Raw genomic sequence first — 25,630 nt, forward strand, 5'->3', positions numbered from 1 at the left:
GGAAGGCAGTATGTGCGTCTCCGATGCACTTAAAAAAAAGAGAGAGAAAGAAAGAAAGAAAGCTGTTCATCATTTGTATCTCATTTCCTCCCACCACCACCGACACCAGCACCCACCTCTGAGCTCCACGTGGCTCGAGTTGACTCTGAGACATGTGCCTGCATCGTGTACCGAGTGGGTGTTTGTTGAATGGATGGATGGATGGATGGATGGATGGATGGATAGATAGACATGGTTATGACAGAGCATTTCGTAAAGCATGGCAAGACGAAGACGGGAGGCTAGGTGAGATGCAGGATGTGGTTCAGATGAAGAGCAGTCTTTATGCTGGGTTCTTTGAATGTCACCTTAGATGTCTTGATATTGACCCCGATCAACAAGCACATTTCAAATTTAATTCCTACTTCCTATGCCAGATGCAATTCCCAGAATCAGTCATTGAGTGAATAAAATAAAAAAATAGGATAGAGAGGAATAGTGCCCACGTCTTTCTTCCTACCCATTATTTCTTGGCCCCTTGCTGGGTTTCTTCAGTCCCCAAGTTTTCAAAGCCATTTCTTCCCTTAGCTGCCTTGATCTAGCCATTACTTCCATGTTTACCAACACGCTGCCTCCTTCTGAGAAGTTAGAACCACACGTTAGCAGAGGAGACAGACTCCATCACTGGTGAGCTGTCACAGAGCTGAACCGGCTGAACACCCGAGGCACATCCAGATACTTCCATGTCAGAAACACCTGTGCTACTTGCATCCAGCAAAAAGGCCACCAGCGAACATGCCCTGGCATTGCTGGTCATGCACACACAACACACATGCCCCTCCCGCCCCCACCCTCCACACAGCATCCTCAGGGACCAGAAGGAGTGAGACTTTCCATGCCCCATTTGTTTCAGGGAACATTTATTAGCCTCAGCTGACAGTTGCTAAACTGCAGACTTCTAACAACTCACCTTGGATAACCCTCCTGATTTCTTTTTTCTGTTCAGCAAAACAGAATGCATCCATTTAGAGATGACAGACGAAGTAAATCAATTGAAGAGAGAGAAGAGGAGTATCAGAGAGTGAGGGACAGAATATTTGCACACGATGTGAGTAGTTGTTTTAATTGCCTCTTTAGTGCGGTCCTCCCGTCAGCAGTAAGGCAGCCTCATTCCCCAGACAGCGAGCTGGCAGGGACGAAGGAAGCTGGAGCCAGGGAACGCATCGAACTGCAGGGAACTCCAGGTGTTTCTGGAAGAGGCCCGGGTTCAGGGAAGCGATGGAAAAGGAGCCAGGGGCTCCCGCGTGTCCCTAGGATGTGTCCTGTGTGGGAGCTGCGGTATAATTTTGGTCCATCCAATAGGCCTTGAGTACAGAGACAGGGTGCCAGGTTTGAGTAGATGCCTTGACGCCAGTTTTGGCCAGGAGATAGGTGTCACTTTGCTGTCTCTTTTCCTATTAACACTGTACAGTAGAATCAAAAGCAGAGGATGCTGATTACACACATGCACAGAACTTTCTTTTTTCTAACTTTATAATTTCTGCATTCTTAGCAAGTGTGGGCCTTTTATTACAGCAAAGTTAAGTAATATTACCTCCCTCCCCCAATTTCAGATCAAATTCGTTTTGTAAACAGTTTTCAAGGGACTAATGACAAAACAACCTCTTTTGTTCAATTTTCCACAAATAAGATGTGGTGGGGATTTTCTTTTTAACTCTTTTACTCACCCTGGTCAAAATAAAATGCAATTAAATTAGGTAAAAATTAATAGGTACTAAAAATAAATAAATAAATAAATAAATAAAGGACTGCATTTAAATGTAAGAAAATGAGAAGAGCAAGCAGTTGCCATAGCCATTCCAGCCCATGAAATCACCTGCAGCCTCCTACCACGTTCGGTCTGCTGTCTGCAGAAGCAGAGGTATGAGCTCCTTTGTGTAGACTGGGACAACACTTCCAAATCTACTGAGTCAGGTGGGGCACTTAGCATCCTGTTGCCATTTGCTTTTGGAGGCTTTTGCAAAGCCAGCCTTGTGACCTAGGCTCCTGAGCTCAGCCTGGAGGAGGACTGCTGTCCTCAGTGGGTTCTAGCCCAAGCCAGTTCCGGGACCTCCAGCCAGTGCTGGGTCCTTTAATGTAAAACTGCAGAGGAAGCAACACTAGCTGTCCATTCCCTTCACCTTTATACAGGTTTCCGGCACCTCTTCCCGGTCCTCTCTGCCTTTCTTGGATATATGACAATCAAATGTGACGATTGAATACTCTGGTGTGGAACTCTAGAATGAGGAGCAGGGGAGAGACGGAGATAGAGGTAGCCATAGCTGGATGATGTTTGGGTGCAACACTAGAAGATTCTGTACGTGTGTGGTCTAGATTTGTATATATTATGGCCAGAGTTATTGATGGTGCAGCCTGACACATAGAAGGACTTCCGTTGTGTTTGCTGGGTGCCTACCAGAATGAAATAATGAGAGGATCTGTGCTAGTCCTGTGGCCTGGAGGTGGCATGATCTTGTCCGGTGACCTTCATGGAGAGACACTTTTCTGAAAGCCAGTCCATTCTCTCTCTCTCTCTCTCTCTCTCTCTCTCTCTCTCTCTCTCTCTCTCTCTCTCTCTCTCTGACGCATAAACATTTTCCCTTTTTACTCTACACTTCTATTCAAAAGTAAATACTAATTCAAAAGCAAATAGAAATCACCCAGACAATGTGCACGCAGCATTATGCTCATTTTCTCCCCAAAGTAGCTCCACATTGCCAGACACTCAAGAGCCAGGGAACAGCAAAGAGCATCACTGAGGCCTGCCTGTCCTTTGCATCTAGTAAGAGGTCATTACGGGGTCAAAGGGTCAGCATGACTTCCCTAAGACCTTATTAAGCAGATGAATTGTAAAGGACCCGAGACCCTGGTTAAAGTTTGGAGGCAAGTGTTGCTGTTTAACCATTGTCCAGGCTAAAGCATCTCCAGATGCAAGCAGTGGAGCTTTTTTAATCAAATTCAAAATATCATGGCAGTTAACTGGTCAAGGGCTCTATGGCCACATGCTGCATTGACATTTAAAAGTAAAAATTAAAAGCAGACTTACATGGGAGAGAGCTTCAATGCCAAGCTATTGCCGTAACCAACCCATTCCATGCAATCATTCCACATCCTCCTTTAAAGGCACCGGCTGCTTCTCTCTGTGAGAGTAGCCTTGTGAGCTCCCCGACCAGGCGCTCTGGTGGCCAGCATGTCTGGCTTTCCTAATCCAGCCTTGTTTCTGACACTGCTCTTCACCTGATCTCTTAGGGCAGGGGTTTTTCCCTTGGCATCCTGCACTCAGAGTAGATTCATAGACAGCTTCGGAAATTAGATGGAAGTCCCAGAAATCATCTACAAAAATGCTATGTTCATGAGCAGATGTGCATTTTCTCTAAGGAAAAGGTCTCTAGTGCTTAGTTGGTTCATATAACTTCCATCTTCCTGTACGGAGGTGAAGGGCCACTCTTCCTCCCTCATCTGATAGCTCCACGGAGACAACACAGTCATACCACCGACGTTCCCTGGGTTAGCTATTTATAGCTGCACAAAAAATATTCCCTACATTTTTCAGCTTAAAACAACGCTATACTTCTTATCTCACGGTCTCCATGGTGTCAGGGATCTGGACGTGGTTTGGCTGAGTGATTCTGGCTCAAGGCTCAGGGTCTTTCAGGAGGTGAAGGTCAGGTCGTCAGCTGGGCTGCAGTCATCTGAAGGCACCGTGAGTGGGTAGGTGCTTCCAGACTCCCTCACATGCTTCAAGGCTTCCGCTCCTTGCAGGTTATAGGCTGGAGGTCTCAGTTTTTATGACGTGGGCCTCTCTATAGGCTGTGGAGTGTCTGTAAGACATGGCAACTAGCTCCCCCATACAGGTGACCGGAGAGGAAAGAGACGGCCTGAAATGGAAGACACCGTCTCTTATCACCTAATCCTGGAAGTGACATGCCTCCCCTTCTGCTGTATCCTGTTGAACCCATCCTCTGGCCCTGGTCCCATGAGAGAAGTATGCTACACAAGATAGTGAATACTAAGAGTCAGGATCATTGGGGGTTACCCTGTATTAACAGGCTATTGCTGTTCCTCCTCTGTTAACACAAACTCAAGGACATAACAGTAATATGAACTTTCTGGAATATATAGGTGTCCCCAAAAAATGTATACATACTTTGAATAATTATTCATTCTAATGGGTTAAATCTAAAAAAAAAAAAAAAAAAAAAGAAATAGCAATTGAGCTGTTACCTGTGTATACATTTTTTTTTGGGGGGGGGGGGGGAGGGAAACACCCTGCATATAATAACACATCTTCCTATCACATACAAAGAGAGGACACTTTAATAATCTTCATCTCTGCAACTCCAGGTTCCCAAAGGATCATTGCTGCTGCCCAGACTGTTGAGGTCCATGGATAATAATTAAACTCTATGAGGTCAATTATAAAACAAATGCAAAGAATCCAGCATAAGGAAACTAAGTTATAGACATCTAATCTCTTTCTTAACTGGTCTTTAATATAGTGCTCTCATAATTTAAAAACAGGCAATGAAGCCAGTTTTCCTTGCTAATTATTAAGTAGTGGAGTCATTCAAACAAGTTGAAATATATTTATATGCTTAAGCAGTTTTTTCCCCCCTATTTGAAGTTGCAATGGAGAATTCTAGAGAAACATTTCCTAGTATTTGCACGTCAGCAAAATCCAAATTGATTTTAAAATTTAATGCCTTCTTGATAGTTTATAGATGAAGTGTATTGTGACATCTAAGGTGTGTGTGTGTGTGCGTGTGTGCTGTTTTGTACATAGGTGCACAATCAGAATACCCAGGTTACTCTGGGATTTTCTAGAAAACAATTTTCAAATTCAGCTTGAGAACTTTGGCACCCGGAGACAAATGTGTTCCTTATTTGAGAACTAAATTGTTATAAGTCAGAACACAGAACAATTTAGTTCTCATATAATAAATAAGTGCGTTTTGGTAGTCAGTCATGTTTGAAGTATAACTTGTATTTCCTTCAGCTTGCTTCATGATGAAGCCTGTGCGGTGCTGCTAGTTTGGGGAGGGTTCGTTTGAGAAAGCAATATATGTGAAAAAGACATGTTTTGTCTGGAGAGTGATTTCTGAAGGATATTGATGTGCAAACGGGGCCTTGGGGAGGAGCACATCCTGGCCTGCTTTCATCCTCTGGGATCCCTCCTCTGCGAGGACCAATGAGGGCACTGGTGCCACCTGGATTGGGGGTGGGGTGTGGGAGAGAAACCTGCAACCCATTAGGCAAAATCGTTTTCTCCTTTAAAAAAATGAGCCCTTTATATCTGAGAGTGCGTGACAGCTTCGAACACTGCATTCATCCCTGTGACAATTTTACCTTTCCCTGCTAATAAAATATGCAAGTTATTAATGCTACCCTTTTTTGAAAGTTTATATGCATCAGCTACTGAATGACGGCCCACAGCCATTTCCGTGTTATTTATGAAAATTTGGTGGAGGGATGAGGAGGTGATTTTTATGACCTTTCTGCAAAAATCAGAAAGAGTACTTTTGGGATATGCTTTAAGGAAAGGTATTATTAACCTGTAGGTACTTTATTATTATTATTAGTAGTAGTAGTAGTAGTAGTATTTTAATTCAAAGAGTTCAGGCTGCTTAACTCTTCCAAAAATGCCATTAGATTCAGGCGTGTGAAGAGGTCAGAATGTCTTTGATCAACTCCTTCAAAGTAGCGGTGGAGTTTTGGTAATTTCGAAACCCAGCCAGAACATTGTAAATGTAACTGACCTTTCCCCAGCCCGAGCTGAGCTGCAGTAAAAAACTGAATTCATAACGCATCTCTGAGACAATCTCCCTTTCTTTCCTTTACCGTGACTTGATTCAAGCCAGTAGCAAGACCCAAACTAAAGGAAGTAAAGAAGCAAGATTTTTCCTGGACTCACAGATCTTTTATGAAAAGCTTGTTTTTTGGAAATCAACTGAAGTTTTTGCCTGTTGTTGAATAAGGTTGGGGCACACTTGACTTCCAGGATGCATGTGAAATGCACAGAGGGTAAAACAGGCCTGGTTTTGAAGATGCCTTCACCCTCACCGGGATGCTCAGACCACTGAGGAAACCGTCACGCCCAAATCTAGCCCTTTGGTTTGAGTGGGAGGAAATGATTTCTCCAATAAAAAGGACCGAGAAACCAATATCCTGCTCGCTGCTCTGACAAGTGGTTACATTAAGGGCATCTTCGAATTCAAGCATTTGCCATTGAAAGGTCACTCTTATTTTTTAGTGTTATTCTCTCTTAAAATGGACCTGTTAAATTTCTGTTTATTCCTTTAGCAGGTCACTAGTCCATCATTTAGAAAATGGACACTGAAGTATGGTGCATATGTTTATGTTTAGAAACTCAACCGTTTGAAAATAGTTTTCTGTCAATTACATTATATTATAAGACCAGGGCACCAGGTTTTGTTTGGACTTCTCTTTTTTCTGTTGCTAAAATTTAATTTGATCTGTCTTTCCCTCTCACATAATGATCATGGAATTTTATTTTCCCTACATTGTGTATAAACACAAGAAAGCAGAGAAATAAGTACTAGGGGGATGGAAGCTCATTTGGTTCTCTATGTGAAACACTAAGAAATCTTACATGGTGGGTGACTTTTTTTTTTAATTAGCTTCATTTCATTTTCATGTGTCTTCTGCTCCCCGCTCCCCCCTAAGATTGATTGATGGCATCTCTTCAGCTTAAGAGTCTTGCTATCAATCTGTTTCTAGCATTGAGAGTTGATCATTGCCGGGTGGTAACTGCAGGACCGTGGCTTTGCGCTCCCCTCCTGGGGTGGATCTTGCCACGCTTGCACACTCTGCCCTGCCTTGAACCTGCCATCGGGGCTCTTGGTGGCCGCTGCATCTCCCCAACCCCAGAAGAGACCGTTAGCTCAGGATCCCAGGGTGCCAGGTTTCTCCCACAGGCAGTTTAACCCACGTCTCTCTCCTTCTGACCTTGATGCTGAGCGGGCTCAGTCTGTTTGAAACCGAGGTGCTCTGGTGGAAAAGTACTGTGTGCTGCATGAGAATGGTTTCCACTCTGACTCTAACCTATTTTTTTCCCCTTTTTTATTTCCTTTTTTTTTCTTTTCTTTTTCCTAAAAATGGTACATATGTTTTCTTAAAAATTTCCCCTTTGGAGGGGAACAATGAGTTTTAAAATCAGGCAAGGATTTGGGATCCCTTCAGCATATCCAGAACCTCTGATACAATCCTCTCTTTATTTTTCAGTCAGTTTGCTCCCAGGAAAGCCTTTTTGTGGAAAACAGGTAAAATGGAATTTGCTTTTTCATGTCTTTAGAGGAACAAAGTGCGTCATGTGTGTCCTATATATTCATAGAGATATACATTTCATATATAAGCGTGTGCTTCAATATATGTATCAACAAATACATATATTTATGTGTACACACCTATTTATGTACACATATATGTGTTACTTAGCATGTCTAAACATTATTTCATTGAGAAGAAAAAAATTCAGTCACTTCCAAACATGAGTTTAAATGTTTGCGTTATTTAAAGTCTCAATTTCTGGTTCTTCCAACAGTTGTAATGGCTACTGGTCTCAACAGGCATGAAAAACTATAAATGTCGAGACCCCACAGGAACTTGCAGTTTCATTGGCTTATTAACGAGGCTGCTAAAAGCACTTGTATATTTGGTATTAATAACTACTTCTGTGCTCCATTATTATACATAGCTATACAAATGATAATTAGAACACTATTGTTTTATGTATCTCATTCTAAATAACCTACCAGTCTTTATAAAAAGCCTAACTTGGGAATCTTCTCTAAACTAGTTTGGATTTAGCAGTACACTTGGCTTGGGAGTTAGTAGGAGGAGGTGGTTGCTACGAGATGAATAGGTTACAAAATTTATACAAAATCTGGAGCATAAGAGCAGAAATTTTTCAAATTTAGCTTATACCTTTTAAAAATAGTTTCAAACTGACATAGGTATTAAAATGCTCCATTAATTTAATTGTAGATTTTTAGGGGGAATTAAGAATTCCACAGTCACTGTATTACTGGGTAAATTGGAATGGAAATATGGTTATTTTTAAAGAGGCAGTTACTTTTATTTTAAAAGTAGCAATTAATTTTATTTCAGGTGTCAACTTAATGGGTGGCCCCTATAAAATTGATTAAAATGCAGACTGGTTGATTAAATTCAAAGACTTACAGAAAGTTTGAAATGGGCATTAGAAATGATTGGTGGGGGGAAAATGCAATCATTTATATTAGCAATTAGAAATCTTTAAGTAACTAAGTCTCTCAGTTGAATAGTCTTATTTTGGAAGAAAAGATTAATTTAGAAAACAAGTCTACATGACCATTCAAAAACAGTTTTAAAATTCATGCAGATTCAGACTGGTATTTCTTATTTACAGTATAGTTAAGAATCCATAAGCATTAACATCTTAGGGATAGTTCTGAATAATTCCAAAATTTTATATCCTTACCAAAAAGATTAAGTGAACATTCATAATTTAGTTTAGTGGAAGATCTTATTCCCTAGCCTTCTAGCCAATCATTTTCTCCTACTTTATTCTATAATTTTACTCATTTATTTGAGTTTTGTGCAAACATACTGCTAAAATACTGTGTCCCTTTTATTCAAATTAGGTTGTATTCATCAATACAATAATTGGTGACATACATACATTGCATATATGAATAAGTCTTGAAGTTCCCATAAAGCAAAAATTTAATGGAATGGACTCCCTACAAAAATAAATATCTCTCTCATATGCCTGCCTTTGGAAAGTTAATATTTCACTATGCTTAAGAAATAAGGAATAACTTAAATATTACTCAAGAAAAAAAATAGTCACCACTAATACATTTAATTAAATATCTGTTATGTCTATATCAATTACTTTTCTTCTCCTCTTCTATTCCCTCTATGTCCTCACCTCTTCCTTTTCACTTACTAACATCAGTGTTTGAATCCCAGGGTAGGGAAAAATCATGCTGACATTAATTTATTATGTCAAAATTAAATGTCATACAAATAAGACAGTATATGGGACTGATTTGAAAGACAGGTGTGTTATACTAGAGTACACTTCCATTTATTACCTTTAGGTTTTATGTCATAAAAATCATGTTTTTCATTTCCAGTAGGCTCTTGGAGGACAGTAACATATGCAATGAAACCTATAAGAAAAGACAGCTCTTTCGGTTGGTATGGTTTACTTTTCTAAAACTGTGTTTTCAGATTATGTGGCAGAATCAATGTTAAATATAAGTGTATTGGTGTAAAATATCTCTGTTCATGAAATAAAATATGTTCAGTTATCTCTTTGTAACGCTTGTTACAGAGCTAGGGTGGAAGCCATATTGGAAAATGTGAGATCAGGACTGGAAGACCATTAGTACTTGGATAAATCCTTCAGCGGTCTTCCTTTGATTTTATGGTTGTTTTATTTTCTCGAGGGCTAACTTTAGAAGTACACTGATTTAACATTCCGAAATCTACTTTGGTGAATTACAGAGTTAAAATTTCTCTGGCAGGATGCAATTGTGTATACATTCCCAACACTGGAAACAAACCATTGATATCTCTATTTGAGTTCTTGTTTTTTAGCTATTACTATCTATCATGCTATTTCAAACAGTATTTTTTTTTCAAGAACAGATTTTATTTCTAAGGAAAAATAAGAGATTTCTTCCAATTATAATGAACTACTTAAGTTAAGAGCTTTTTGTGGGCTATGGGTATTGGATTATATATGTACATATATGAATATATAATTAGCTATAATATTAAGTTATATTACATAATATAATTAACTATAATATAAATTATATATTTTAAGTTGTGACCTAGGCTAGAACAGAGGGATCATACCTATATCACTACTCTATTAAATGTACCTCTAGCATTCATTATGAAACTAAGGATATACACAGTGCTCTTTATACACTTAATACCTAATATATATATTAATATGTTAGTGCTTTTGTGAATATTAGGATTCATCTCTGTTGTAGGACACGCAAAACAAAAGAAAGAAAAGAAAGAAAACTCTTGCTCATTTAGAAGAAAGAAAAAAAAAAAAACACCAAGAAAATAAATGGATTGTGTGCTTAGTATCTATCTCCCTGCAGTAAATCTGAACTTAGACCTCATCATTAGAAAAGGGAGAGTAACTGTTCCGTTTACACTTTGGCAGCAACAAGACACAGGTTCTTTTTTTTTTTTTTTAACCTCCTTCATATTTCTAGGTTGAACTGCATAATCTAATGCCTTCCACTTGTATAATTACATACCTTTCACACTTGAAGATTAAGGAAATAACCTTGCATTCTTCTCTCAAAAGCCCAAGGTAGGACTAGAATGTACCAATATTCCTACACTCACACACCATGACCTGGTTTGATTAGGCAACATAGATAAAATGTGGGTCCTTGCCCCTGATTGGCCAGCTAGTTTCACTTAGCCCCAAATCTGGTCCCTACCATCTCCTCAGATCACCATCCTGAATATGGACACCATTGCCCACCAAAATCTCCACGTATTTCATCCACACAATGGTAGAAATAATTCAAAGTGTGCATCATACCTAACCTGGGGCGGGGGGGAGGGAGGGGGAGAATCACTTTCAGACAAAAAGGAAAATAAATGTTGTCAGTTATGTTAATCAGCACAGAAATAGACTACTCTAGGATCAAATTGTGCTTGAGCACAGAGGGCTAGCTCCTTCTGATGGCCAGACATCTCATCACCCTTGTCTTCCTGGCTCCCAATAGTCAGGGGCCCGAACTAGAAAGTCTCCGGAAGGTATGTTGTTGTTGTTTTAATGATGCTTATGATGCCACACCCAAATAAATATGAAATTCAATTCTGGACCTCACTTTGTCAGTGTTAAGGAGAATAATCAATAGATAGAGCATTATAAAATGTGATTTCAATATGTAAATGTCTAGAGATCATAAATTAGAATTAGCTGCACTATTCTGAATTTCATTAGTGCTGTCTCAAAAGCAGCAACATAAATTCTCTTTTTTCAAAAAAGATTTTTTATTGATTTTTTAAAGAGAGAGAAAGGGAGACTATGACAAAAGTGATAGGGAAACATTCAGTTACCTCCTGCACACCCTCTATTAGGGATCCTGCCCACAGTCCTGAGCATGTGCCTTGACTGAGACTTGAACCCATGACCTTTTGGTGCACTGGACAACTCTCAACTAACTGAACCTCACCTGCCAGGGCTTAAATTCCTTCATTGAACATGTGCAGATCTTGACTTAGGATGATGATTTGTGCTAGTGGAGAGGTAAAGAACTTAAGGAAACCTTAGGTTGCCTTATTAGCCAGGGGATATGGCACAAGTCTAGAGCAACTACACAGTGTTCTAGAAACAGTATGCCAGAGGGAAGGATGTAAATTACAGCACCCTAGCTTGCACCCAGGAATAGTGGCGGACACCTCCTTTGCAAAGAAAGCCCCCCCCCCCCCCCACTGGCATTTAGGGGAAGTCTGGATTCCTCCCAGGACAGGGCAGAGTTAACGGGGAGAGGGAACAGTGAAGCAGAATTAGTTAGGATCACCCCCGTGTGGAGCACTTCCTTCTGAGGCACCCTGTATGCTGAGGTAAGAACCAGCTCAAATGTTTCTGATAATAAGCGTTCCCAATTAGCTACAGCTGAGACTACTGACACAGCCTTCGTACATTGACAGTTGCTAGATACTATTTAGGAAGGCTTTGTCGGAGATGGGTGCAATTAACCAGAAGTCAATGGGGAAAAGAATGATGCTGAATGTGGAGATGGAGAGGGAGACAAGCAGGGATGGAAAAACTCCTCTTTCTGGCAGAAAAGGAAACTTTTCCTCCAGGCTACCTCCTCTGGCTTTCTTACATTTCCAAGGACTTTAAGAACTAGAGTCACCCGGCCACCGGTGAGTGTCTGAGATTTCCTCCTCGCAACGTTGTCCTTTTTAAGATGGTCCTTGTTTCTAAAACGGGTCCTAAGGCCCTGAAAACAGGGAGGATGTTTGTAAGGAAATACTAACCAAGGACAGCAGGGCAGAAAGTGAATTTTGTTTGGTGAGTTTTCTGTTCCGCTTCCTCCCCTCACTTTACAAAGTTTCTATCACAAATGAGCTACGTCATTTTTATTAACTCTGGGTCCGTTTACCTCCTTCCATTTTCATAAATAAAAGAAAAGGCTTAGTAAGTAAAGTTGAAGTAAAACCTAAAATTTTCTCTTCTGCACCTTCTGTAGAATTTGGCGCATGTTTCAATCAGATATGCAGACCCCTAGCTCCCCAAAGTCCATTATTATCTTTAGAAGAATATTGATCAGCAAAGCTAATGATCCCGTCTGTGAGATTTGGATCAAGCTGGAGTATGTCACATCACAGTCTTATGAAAATAGGGGTTCTATCTACTGCCTGTGATTTACGTCCCCATTTACTCATAATCCATGGGAACCTAAGGATATTTTAAGGATCCATTATTCCCAGCTGCAGAAAAGGCTTTGAAAATATTAATTTGCTCTTTAAGCGGATTGGAAACCAATGAAAATGCAAATTTCACCCACTTTCTCTGGAAGAGACATGCCATTTGGTACACTGCTTCCAGATTCTCTGGAATCCTCAAAATTTACCTGTGGCTATTGGCTCTCTTCCAACCCATTCACTCCTTTTTCTATTCGAATTTTGAACAAGTGTGTTATTCCACCTCTGGAGCTTTGTTGTTTGTTACTTCCATGGATCCCCCTGGAATGTCTCATTGTTGCTAGCACCAGCTTCTCCATGTGAGAAGGATTAAAAGCTCCTTCCTCTGCCTGTGAAGGGTAAATCCCTGGGAAACAGTCTCACCATCAGCCAACCGGCAGTGCCTGTAATTTCTGGGCTGTCCGACAAAGCTTTCATTAGTCATAGCTCATGACGTAAGAAAATACATTAATAAATGGCCTACCTAAAACTGTGCATTTCCCATAGTCCAGTGGTCAGCAAACTGTGGCTAGAGAGCCACATGTGGCTCTGTGGTCCCTTGATATTTTAGCAAAGGCCAGCTTAGAAGTACCCTAATTACGTTAATAACAATGTACCTACCTATACAATTTAAATTTAAAAAATTTGGCTCTCAAAAGAAATTTCAGTCGTTGTACTGTTGACATTTGGCTCTGTTGACTAATGAATTTGCTGACCGGGAAGGAGAGAAAACACTTGAATAGGTGTTGCTGAGGATCATCCAAGATCCCAGGTGTTTCCAAACATTGATTCTTTGTTGATGTGGGTTTGGGAGGCGTGATCCTCCCTTGATGCCACCACAGAAGTCTCCAATTATGTTTTCCACCCTATTTTTCTAGTTGTTTCTCCTCCACCGGCAGAGGGGTCAAGGGTCGTGCGGCATTATCAGTTGGGTGTTGCTCTGTCTGTAACCAGTTCTGTGTGATGCGTCCGCCCATCAGTGAGGCATCCGTGGCCCTGCTCGGGAGGCAGAAGGTCTGCTGCGGAGGGTTGACGGGAAGGGTCTTGTGTAGACAACTCTTTGGAGAAAGGTCCCACTGTGTGTCCACGACTGCTCCTGGAAGGTAACCCTGTCCCCGTGCCTTTTTCTGCCGGCCGTGCTGCAGGGGCAACCGAGATGGCTCGGGGAGAACGTCCGGGAGCCGGCAGAGCAGCTCGGAGAATGAACTCAAGTGGTGCGACCACCAAAGGGCCTGGAGCAGCACAGACTCCGAAAGCTCCAACCGCAACCTCAGGCCCGCCATGACCAAGACGGCGAGCTTCGGGGGCATCACGGTGCTGACCAGGGGTGACAGCACGTCCAGTAGCAGGAGTACCGGGAAGCTGTGCAAAGCAGGTAGTTAGCGCTGGAGGGGTTTACGTCCTGTGGTGGTTTCTGAAGTCTATCCCTGTGGCTTTGAGTAAACTAATGATGATGGTATTCATCTGGGATAGATTGAGGCCAGAAGGTACAGTTTAAATCAGTGGTCGGTAAACTGCGGCTCGCGAGCCACATGCGACTTTTTTGGTCCCTTGAGTGTGGCTCTTCCACAAAACACCACGGCCTGGGCGAGTCTATTTTGAAGAAGTGGTGTTAGAAGAAGTTTAAGTTTAAAAAATGTGGCTCTCAAAAGACATTTCAATCGTTGCACTGTTGATATTTGGCTCTGTTGACTAATGAGTTTGCTGATCACTGGTTTTAATACCAGTACCTCCTCTGGCTAGCTGTGTGTGAAAGTCCAATTATTAACCTCTCTAATCTCTAGTTTCCTTATCTATAAAATGTAGGTTATAATAGAATATTACTCTAACCCTCCTCCATAGACTATTTTAACTTACATTTCAATGATTGATATAAAAATGGTTACCAAGGCACCTGCACAGGGCAACTATCCTGTGAAGGTTAGCTTTTTAAACGTTTAACACTATGAGTTAGTCCATAAAACTACATTATGGTAACTTTGGTATTAGTAGTTTCCATTCCTGTTTTGGTATAATGTTAGTATGATCCTGGGCAAGTTAGTTAACCTATGTGAGCCTCAGTTTTCTCATCTGAGAAATGGGAATAATAATAATAATAGCACCAATATTTCAAAGTTATTGTTAAAACCGAGAGTTAATATACTCAAAGCAATACTTGGCAGGTTGTTAGCCCTCAATAAGCACCAGTTCCTGGTTGTTTTTTTTTATTGTTGCCATGCAATGTTTCCATCCTTGCTTTGCAGATAAGGAGAGTGGTCCTCAAAAGGTTTAGAGTTTCCAAGTAGCCAGGTCCATGCATCTGGGTTTTATTGTGTGTATGTGTGTGTGCTTTTCTGAATTTTGTGTGTGTGTGTGGGGGGGGGGTTGTTGTGTGTGTGTGTGTTGTTTTTTTTGTGGTGTTTTTTTCTTCTAAGTGAATAGGGATCTTTTGAGTTTGGTAGTTCAAGTTTGCATGGGCAGGCTTTGGAAGTTCATAATGATGAGAGAGCTTGAACCATTAACTTGAAACAAATTTAAACTGATGGAAGTATCAACACCATGGACTTCACAAGTCTACAAAATACCCCACATGTTCTTCCATTTTTAACTTCTTTTTCCCAAGAATCTCTCACCATCACTTTCAAATGTTTATGATTAAACACTTCATAAAGTCCTCGGAAGGTAACAGATGGCCCTTAAGTAGCACTCCATGAACTCAAGTTTTTATTGGTATTCATTGATGTATTTGTTTATTATTTTTATTGAATTTACTGGCGTGAACTTGATGAGTGAAATCCTATAGGTTTCAGTTGTATAATTCATCACCTGTATCAATATCCTGTGTTCATCACCCCAAGTCAGGTCTCCTCCCATCACCATTTTAGTTTAGTATGTACTGTCATTGTTTTGGTTGGTTTGGGTCTTACTTCAGAAGTGGGGAGGCCCTGACTCCCAGCTAGGATGTGGGGGGAGTACTGATATTCCCTAATAGGCCCTGGGTCTCAGGGTACACTGGGGGTGCATTCAGGGCCTGGGGTCACAGGTGAGTGGCAGGCCAGAAACAGGAGGAGAATGGTGAGTGGGCAACACCAGCCAGAGGTTAGACATGGGCTGCCCTAGGCTGTAAGTACTTTCCCCACCAAGCATGCTAGGGGTGTTCTATGAAATCTAGGCTCGTTATGCTAATCATTTAACATAATTATGTTGTTGACAGACGCCTCCAGAGAAATTATCTCGTGTTTTCCTACATAGGCAGAAAATTAATAGCATTTAGTCATAGTCACTCCTTTAAATGTACATATCTTGCTTCTTGGAACGACTCAGGTGAGCGCTCACACTGCCTCCTGTCATTTTTTATTCACCAATTGGAGGATTCTGGGTTTCTAACTCTAATTAATTGCTCTTGGTGTGTCCCAGTATTGCAGCAACTGAAGTTAAGAAAATCCACTGTGGTGCACTTAAGCACTTGTAAACTAAGAAAGGTTCAATAGTTTTACATCTTCTTAAAAGGCAGAAACCAAGTGCCTTAAATGGCGCCCTTGAAAATTCCAGTACACCTAAAGAGCTCTTATGATTTTTAAATTAATCGGCATTCTCCATGCACCAACCCCCAATGCCCTCCAAAGCAAAGCTTTTTGGAAACATTTAAAACACCTCAAGAATGCTAAAATCCCACGTTCTTTGAAGAGTGGTCAGAAATTGTAAGTGCTTCAGACATTTTTTTTTTTAATCTAAGTGTTTCCATTTGAAAGCTTGTCTAAGTGCAGGAATGGAAAGGAAAAAAAAAGTAAACTAATAATAATAAAGGGGATCAAGATAGGCTGTCAGCACAAACGCCCAATTTCCCAAGCTGCTTTTTATGTAGCAGAGCTGTTCTGCTGTTGGGAAACTTCAGAGCAGCACCAGTTTCCAATTTTTTGCCCTCATTGTGCACAGGGGGCTTGCAAACAGTTCTTTACCGTCTCAGAAACCAAGTCTGGAGCAGTGACATTTCAGGTGCTCTTCTCCTCTAATGACATCGGTTGGCGCTAAGTAGGTTGTACAGACAATAAGAGGACTTTTCCCAAGTGGGAAACATGTTTTGCTACATTTCGGAGAGAGCATATTACTGAAGTCTGAACATACAAGCACAGTCTCTGGGGCCTGGGCTGCCTTTTCCCTGTTGCATCCCCCTCACTGAGCACATGGCCACTGCACAGATGTCCAGCACACGTTCTTGGGAATGGATGACATCACCACGTCATTACATTCTCCTTGGGGTGAGAATCTGGATGGCGTTTGTGCTCCAACCTTGGCAGGTTCTTGGCGGTGGTGATGTGGTTGAAAAATAGGAGTATGACCCCTATCTTTTTCTCTCCATCATTTCTCTATCATCCAGTCCTCTTGACCTTCACAGTAAGGGTCTTCACCTTTCGCTGCATCAGTATCACATGAAGGATTTCTTAATTTGTTCAGAAACCATGCCTGGAGAACAACTGTTCTAGAGAAATAGATAGCCTTCTGTTTTGTTTTAATTATTGTACATAGCCTGGCATCTTGTTTTCTGGATGCAAGGCTATTCTTGCTGCCCCCTTCCTAGTCTACACCCTAGAGTATTCTTTTTAAATTGTTGAAAATTAGTGTTTTTTTGAAGCCAATGCAAGACACCTCATCTTGCTGCCACTCCTCTTCTGCTTGTTTATTTCCATCATTATACTGATGCATCATAGATATTTTCTTCTGCCTTGCAATACTTGATCTGAAAACATTTTCTTAAATTCAGAAAAAGAATACTTATGTTATTGGGTTCTTAAAAAAGAAAGATTGCATCAGATGAGTTAGACAGGCAAAGAAGACTTTATCTCATAATTGTTGCAATAGGTGTTACCACTATAACAATAGGGAATGGAGATTAAACTCAACCCTGTTAAACAAAAGGCAGGAGAGCATTAGTGAGCTGGTGGAAAATGCTGGATGACATTAGAGAGGTGGTTGGTCAATGTGATTGTACCATCTGTGTTTGCTAATTGGTGTTTATCAAAGCCAGGTTCTTACCCTCCCACAGAAACTGATAGACAAGGACACTATTCTTTTTTTTATTTTCTTTATTGATTAAGGTATTACATATGTGTCCTTATCCCCTCATTACTCTCCAACACCCTCAATCATGCCCTCACCCTCCTGTTGTCTGTATCTATTGGTTAGGCTTATATGCATAGCTAAGATTTGGAAACAACCCAAGTACCCATCAGCAGATGAGGGGATTAAAATACTGTGGTACATCTACACAATAGAATACTATGCTGTGGTAAAAAAGAAGGAATTCTTACCATTTGCAACAGCATGGATGAAACTGGAGAGCATTAGGGCATTATTCTTCTTAATCTCATTTTAAAGGGATGGCTCCCAAGTCCTCACTAGCTCATACCTAAGATCAGAGTTCTGACATGCCTCATTGGCCTCCAGCTCTTTCTCACTGTCTAGCCCCTCCACCCAGACACAGGCATGATCATTTTTATATGACCTTACATGTTGGGGGTCAGAAGGTTTATTGTATGATTACTTTTATTGTAGTTGTTGTTGTCCAGTCTCTACTAGTGTCAAACTTGGACTGTAACATCAGATTATACATGGCAAGTCCTCAAACAAACTCTACAGTTTCCACTGGGGCTGTGATTTCTGGATCAGAATATCAGTGATGTAGTCTCAGAATTACTCCTCACATTTTCAAAATTCTGTGTAGATCCTTTATTCTTCCCCCATCATATGTTATTCAGAACCACATTCGTATTTTAAACTGGTTAGTTGGAGCATCCTGAATTAACCTGAAAGTTTATTAATGTTAAGAACCAAGTCATGGAAAAAAAGAAATTTCCAATCTGAGAACATCTGTGGTTGTCCATGGTAAACTCATATGCATGTTTTTAGGAGGCAGTTGGGTCCTGGTTAAATCTATATTATTTTGCCAAGAACAAACCCTAGCTCTGTCATTCCCTAGCTCTGTGAGTCAACGAGTTACCCAACTTCTCTATGCTTCAATTTCCCTATCTATATAGGCAGTAATAGTACATACTATTAGGGTTTATCCAGTGGCCACACATACTGACTGCTCAAGAAAAATTACTATCCTCCTCCCCCTCCTCCTCCTCCTCAAAAACCAGCACTCTCCACTGGCCCCTCTTCCTTATTATGGCCTGTTCTATTCCTATCCCTTATTTTCAGAGAATCCCAGTTTAGTTTAAGGGTACGTTTTAAGAATCTTGAAAACAAGGTTAATGTATGTGTTATATATGTTAACCTTTAATGCCATAGAAGAATGCATTTTTTAATGTCCAAAGTCAATAGTGTGTGCTAATAATTTAAAATGTTTATTGTACTGCATTCTTGCAATCTGTGGTAGCATCCAAATTACTCATTGGCTTAAATTCACAGATATGTAAGTTTTGTTTGGTGTGTTTTCTCTTGGATGTTCTGGTTAATAATCTGGTTGATGCCCAGAATGGCCATGGTCAAGGTCCCTGCGGCTACTTGACTCTGGTTACAGGGAAGGGCCACTGTTGCCTAACGGACATGGATGTAGCAACTGTTTCTTTGTCCCAGAGAAAGGAGAGGGAGATGATTATGGCTAGATTTCACCTTGGGAGCTTCTGCACACTGACCTAATCACCTACATGTGAGAAAGCCACAGTCCACAAGCATCCCAAAGACTTAACTATTCTGTGTCACTTAAAGGATGCTTCATTATTGTCATGAAGACCAAACCCTCCTTGGTACACCTTTTGACTGTGTTAATAAGATTTCTGCAAATGTGTGAACTACAGTGCAGAGAGCTCTCCCTGTAGGAATGATCCACTCCTTCTACTCACATCTGGGGGGAAAAGATGATTTCCAGCTCTGTGCCTTCACCTTTTAACTTTATAGATGTTGAAGAACCAGTATTTAAGAACCATCTGTATGATTAGCATATCACAGGACTCCTTAAACTGGTCTCTTGAAGCTCTATTTCAGCCATTTTATCCTCATAACTCCAGTTCAGTAAGACATTCCCATGGCTTTAATTACTCAGGGTGATGGGGGTTTTCAGGCAATGAGTGCAGAGCTTTAGGGTACCATTTACCAGTTAGTTAATCACCCTAGGGCTTATGAGAAAGCTAAGAGAGTGTTCACTCTTAATCTCAGTTTTTAAGGAAATTGACACATCTGAAAACTATGTAGCAGATATTTCAATAAAATATGAGCCCAAAATGTGGGAGGGGCATTTATTATTCCTACCCTGCAGCACTCACCCTAAACTCCTTAATGATGGATTACTTAAAGTAGCATTTAGACCCAGAGCTGTGGTTTTTGTCCTCTTTTCTTTGATAAGTGACATGTCTATTTGTATCTCTGTGGCAGGTTCTGAGTCGTCCAGCAGTGCAGGCTCCTCAGGATCGCTGTCCCGCACCCATCCACCTCTGCAGAGCACACCCCTGGTCTCGGGCATGTCAGCCACTTCTCCCGGCTGTGTGCCCTATGCGGAGAGTGGCATGGGGGGCAGCACCAGCTACATCCTCCTGCCACTGGAAGCTGCCACAGGCATCCCGCCCGGAAGCATCCTTCTGAATCCGCACACAGGTTAGTTCACCATGTCCTTTGCTTTGCCAGGGACTCAAGGCCAGAATTTTGTTCTTGTGCTCAGTCTTGGGATTTTATTAGCCAGTTGTTTGAAAATTTTTGAGCAGGAGAGCTTGGTGCATGTACTTCTACAGAGGATCTGGATTTAGGATCTGTTGCTATAATTTATATCTTCATACTAATATCAGTATTGATGTAGCTACGTATATAGATATAGATGCTTCCAGAAATGCCCACTGTTCTCTGTCTGCTCTTCGCTGACCAAATTGTTTCCCATGTATTCCCAGGAACTAAGATCTGGGATCAGTGGGTGATGAACTGGGATACACTCATGGAAACTTGGTGTTTCTCAGAATAAATCCCTGCATAGCCTGTTATGATGTTAGAAGTGTCTCAGCATCCAAAATATTTCATGAACTTGAGACATTAATCGGGACACAATGGATTCTTGACTATAGCAGATATTCCTAATATTGCCACTTCACCCAGTTCCTACTGGACAATAAGGAACATCACAGGTAAAGAGGGTACAGAGAGCAAATTCTGGTGTATTTTAGAGATTTTAGGCCTAATCTGGTTTGGGTAGAGTTTGGAAAAGTGGCCACTTCCTGATTATAGTTTCTTAAAAGGCAAAAGGCTATTGGCTCTTAGTTTTGTTTTTTTAATTTCTCTAGCATTTGGTTGACTTCCATAGACCCAGAGCACTGAGCCAATAGGCGGATGAGCATTTGCTTTATGAGGGAGACTTCCCACGCTGGGCAATGCTGCCCATGCCTCCAAGGCCATTGCCAATATCTGCAGATGTTCTGATTATCATGATCAGGAGGAGGAGGAAAGGGCTGCTACTGGCCAGAGGTAGAGGCCAGAGGTGCTACTAAACATCCTACAATGCCCAGGTCAGCTCCTTGTGACACGGGTACACAGCCCCAAAATGTCAGCAGTGCAGTGGTTGAGAGAGCCTGGGTTGGAAGGTTTAACTTTGACTCGTCACTTCCTCAGAAGCCTTTGTAGTGATTGAATTGTCTCAAAAATATATCTGAGGTTTGGTTGAGGTTATTGCAATGTACTTCTTTGATGTGCTAAACTTGAAAACACAAAACCAGATGTGACTCCCATAGAAATGATCCGACTCCATCTTCTCACATATATGGTGCTATCAGCCATTAGGAAATTCAGAGAAACATGAGAATGATAGTAAAATAGCTACTTGAATAATTGCCACAGTTTCATGAAAACATGTGGCATGTTCTCAAGGCACGGCGTTTGCCTGAGACGTTTTGAAAATGCCATCAGCTTTAGGGTAAAAGAAGGCGTAATCATTTTATTGAATCCCATCTGAAAGCTCTCTGATTAGATACTTCTAAGGAGAATATTAGATTGCCTTTTATCTTATTTGGATCATCGAAAAGCACTATAAAATAAATTAAAAGAAAACCAGCATCCTATTCATTCCTCTGCGCGCTGACTCTGTTGGCGTAAATTCTTTCTCTCTTAATTGAGATGGTGGGCTCGCAGAGAAGAGCACAAAACTAAGCATTAGTTTTGAGTCGTTTCATTTTCAGCCAAATTGTGGAGCGTTTCAGAAAAGCACAACAGAGCATTTTTCGGGTATAATGCGAGAATATCACTTATAATGACAGTGTGGCTGTGCATCGTATGTGTATATTATCATCTGTAATCTTGTTTACAGAAAAGGAAAGCAAGCGCTTTCTGGTGCCAAGTCCTAATTCTTATTCATCGGATGGAGTCATTTAGAGCTGTTGTCAAAATCTCTCCTTTCAGAACGGATCCTAGCTCAGGAGCGGGATCTAATAAACAGCTTTGCCATACACACTGCTCCCATCTGACAAATGCTAGACCTTAAACTGTCCCTGGACAAGGAGGAGAATGTATTCGTACATTGTATACTGTGGTTGAGTGGAGAGATGTAAGGTGGCTTATGATGTGTCTTCCTTGACAGAATGTTTTTTAAATTGAAAATTGCACATAATAGTATGTATGTGTGTGTGTGTGTGGGGGGGTGTATATGATCATGACTGTCTGCCTCTATACCTGTCTAATCTCTTATGGGACTCTCCTCCTGAAACTGGAAATCTGCCTGCTTTGGGCTGTAACTTCTCTTTCTCTGTCATTTCTGTGAATGAAATCCACCCTTCTCATCCTCTGCCAAATACATAATAGAAACTCCTGGCTGTTAGGAACCAACAGGATATAACTACTTTGCTTCTTATGTCCATTTTGGGGGGGGTTGTTTCCTTGTTACCAGCACATTTATATGCTCCAGTGGGAAGGGACTATATTTGACTTTTGTTTTACTTCTTCCCTAGATTGGATACAAATTAGTCTTATGCACTGTGCTTAGGCATGGGTGCTCAATAATCACTTTTAATTGAAATATCATCAAATATGTATGAATAGGGAGCAGTTTTTCATTTAATGTCTCATATTTGAGAATATGGCTCAGGTATGAAATTAGGATTGATAAAATATCTATTTTAAGCAGGAGTAAGACAAGCAATGATTTGAAAATACGAAGTGCTTGCCAGTCATGTCTTCTAAATCAACAACCAAACTTCCTTTGTCAGCACAATTGACTTGGCTCTTGCTAAGCACTAAATATTTGGGCAAATATCCTTGCAGTTCCCCAGATAAGTTCCATTTTGTCTGGCCCTAGACTCAGTGCTCAGGACCTAGGACCTGTTCTTCCTTTGCTTTTCAGGCACCTGGAGGCTCTTCCAAAGTTCCCCCTCTGTTGGGTCCTGTCTTTGCAAGGCAAGCCTGTTTTGAGCCTTGACTTGGATCTTTCTTGAACTCGGCCTCCTTTCGGAAATTTCTAGCAGAAACTCTGTTTGGCTATTTTCTCTCAACTCAGTGCTATCCAGAGATGCCAGTTGCCTTTGGCATCCCTCAAGTACTTGTCAGTGCTGGGGGAGGTTGTCATTCCACTTTGCTTTGCCTTCATCTGTGCAGGTACTGACTGTGTGATGTGAGGGCTGCCCCCAGGGACTTCACTTGGAACAGCTCTGTGGTCCCGTTGGGTCTCCGTGACCCTCTCCTTCTTTTCTCTTTCACAAGACTTCTAGCATCTATTCACCCAGACTGCTCCCACCTTTGTCTTAAACGCCCTGTGATGTTTCCATATGCTACCTATAACATATCTTTGCAAGATCTGGATGAATCCTTGCCTGTCCATAATCACCAGCTCCCTTATAATCTGACTAGAGGCCCGATGGCACGAAATTCATGCAAGGGGCTCGGCCCTGGCAACTACCATGACTTGCCTTGGCCCTTGCAGCCATGGTTTCATCCAGAAGGTCATCTGGAAGGATGTCGGGTCAAATTAGCACATTATGCTTTTATTATTATAGATTGATCACCTTCTAAACCCTAGGAAAGCAAAATCTCTCTCACCCCCTTTCTTCCTTTAAAACAAATACCCTCCTGCCAAGCACATGGCGGACACACCTTGGTGTTAAGAACCAAAAGCACGTGACTACTTTGCTTCCTTGTGTCAGTTGCCCATGGGTTCACTTTCTTGTTACCGGCATATTTATAAGCTCAGAATTTCTGGGGTCGAAGGGTCATACTTTGTTGTGTTTTTATTTTTGGTTTTGCATCCTGGAATGGATAACAAGGTCTTCATCACTGTGCAGGGCTCGATACGTATATATGAGTAAAATAATACTCTTTACACATCATCCATGTTGTGAGGAGAGTGGAGCCATGATCCGCTTAATGTCATGTATCAGAAAGGAATGAGCACTCTGCAGGGAACCTTTCCTTGGCCCTGGCTCAGCGCACAGCACGGGCTCACCTCTGTGACTGCACTCCTTGTACTTGTGCCAACACACGTGCCAGGCCTGCTGGGCATGCCAGTGAAGGCCCTGACATGAAGACCTCTTCTGAGCTGGAGAGTCCCAGAGTCAGTGAGCTTTTCTGTCCCCTTTGGACTTCAGCTGTCATTCACACTGACTGCTTCTACTCAGTGGTCATTGCATCTGGACAGTGGAAATGGTAGAACCCAGAGGGTGATCACTGCCCAGCTTGAAAACCAAGAGTTACCCATCCTTGTTCTCTTAGGAAATCATTTGTTCTCTTTCCTGGCATCCACCTCACTGCTTTAATTTTCCTCCATTAATTTTACCTCTCCTCAAATCAATCTTTCATACTTTCTTCTCCTTCCAGAAAACCTGCCATCACTATCTCCCCAAGTGGATTCTTAGTACTTTTCCTATGTAATTATTTAGAAACGCTTCTTTCTTCTGGACTACAGCATATTGACAGTATTTCAAACAGGGGATCTAAATTGTATCAAAAGGAACACCTGACCATCTGCAGTTATGTTTTTCACCCTAATTATGCTCAGCTTTTCACACTTCCTGGGGATGTTGAAAGTCAGATAGAATAGATTCTTTTAGTTTGCTATTATTGGGCGCATGTTTGTATGTTTGTATATTTGTGTAAGCACATAGACTAATTTTAAATTTTCATGTAAAGTTGCTATGAAGATTTTTTAAAAAATATTAGCTACCTAAATTTTTCCTCTTTTAAAGATACAAAAAATGGAACGGAGGTGGGGGCACTAAAGATTTGTACACTAAATGGGCTAATAGAATTTGGGGGAGGGGGGATTAAACTACTTTTCATATTTTCCCAAATTGTTGGTTTGTGGGGGAAAATGGGTTGCATATTTAAAATCCAGAAGAAAGCTATTTTTTGAAAGAGATAAAATTAAATGACAGTGACAGGAAAACAAGTATCTATAAAGAACATTAGGAAAAAAAATGCCACTCAACTTAGTGATTGTTCTGTGAATATAATTCTGGCACATTTGCTTCCATGACAGCATGTGTGATTGGTTATGAAACTGTTATCAGTTCTGGCAGGTATGTTCATGGAAATGCAGCATAAAGTTTCTTGTTACACACACACACACACACACACACACACACATCTGGAATGAAATTTCCTGGGAATGATGGGAAATGCTAAGCTCCCATATGGTTCCTAACTGAGCTGAAGCCCAATCCATTGCTCTTTGCCTGTGAGAACTTGGTTTGATTTCACTACAACGCCAGCATTTGCCTCCCCAACCTATCCCAGTTTCCTTTCTTAATGTCATTGACAAAATGTACAGGTGAGGGGCATGATCTGCACACATCTGACGTGTGGCCTTAGTAAATATTTGCATATGTGAGTACCTGTGTAAGCATCACCCGGCGTAAGACACAGAGCATGACTAGTCTTCCAGTAGCGTCCCTCATGGTCCCTTAGAGACACCACTATCCTGAGTTCCATTGCGTTGGTCAATGATGCCTGATCTTGAATGAAATGGAAATGGAATTGTACTGTAGCTGCCCTTTGGGGACTGGTTTCCTTCACTGAGCAAACATTATCTAATTAACTTAGCTCTCATTTGAGAAGTTTCTTTGTTGTTAAATAGAATACAACTTTTTTTCACCAGACTATCATTTCCTTTGGGTCAGGTTTTATATTCCCTTCTCTGTTCTCTTTTTGGTGGTTGCCGTTGCTAATTTTTCTCGCATTGCTGGTGATCTTTGGTTGTTTTTGACATTCG

The 25,630-nt window shown here is 41.2% G+C and overlaps 1 protein-coding gene across 10 annotated transcripts in view; it reads left to right on the forward strand.

Moving 5' to 3' along the window:
* Positions 1-25,630, forward strand: part of ARPP21 (cAMP regulated phosphoprotein 21) — a 103,193-nt gene that overhangs the window by 24,189 nt on the left and 53,374 nt on the right. For 2 of the 10 annotated variants that reach the window (XR_014796645.1, XM_084902230.1), the window contains 4 exons: positions 7,261-7,298; positions 9,159-9,218; positions 13,626-13,855; positions 19,834-20,052. Coding sequence is in view for 7 of the 10 variants with exons in the window: in XM_084902230.1 (XP_084758356.1) it covers positions 7,261-7,298; positions 9,159-9,218; positions 13,626-13,855; positions 19,834-20,052 (547 nt within the window). In the remaining 3 variants the exon portion in view is untranslated. Of the gene's footprint in view, positions 1-985; positions 1,088-7,260; positions 7,299-9,158; positions 9,219-13,625; positions 13,856-19,833; positions 20,053-25,630 lie in introns of all 10 variants that reach the window. The other 8 variants (XR_014796646.1, XM_084902231.1, XR_014796647.1 and 5 more) reach the window with 6 other exon arrangements.

The sequence above is a fragment of the Pipistrellus hanaki genome, assembly GCF_964339955.1.
Source record: "Pipistrellus hanaki genome assembly, chromosome: 13".
NCBI classification, from domain to species: domain Eukaryota; kingdom Metazoa; phylum Chordata; class Mammalia; order Chiroptera; family Vespertilionidae; genus Pipistrellus; species Pipistrellus hanaki.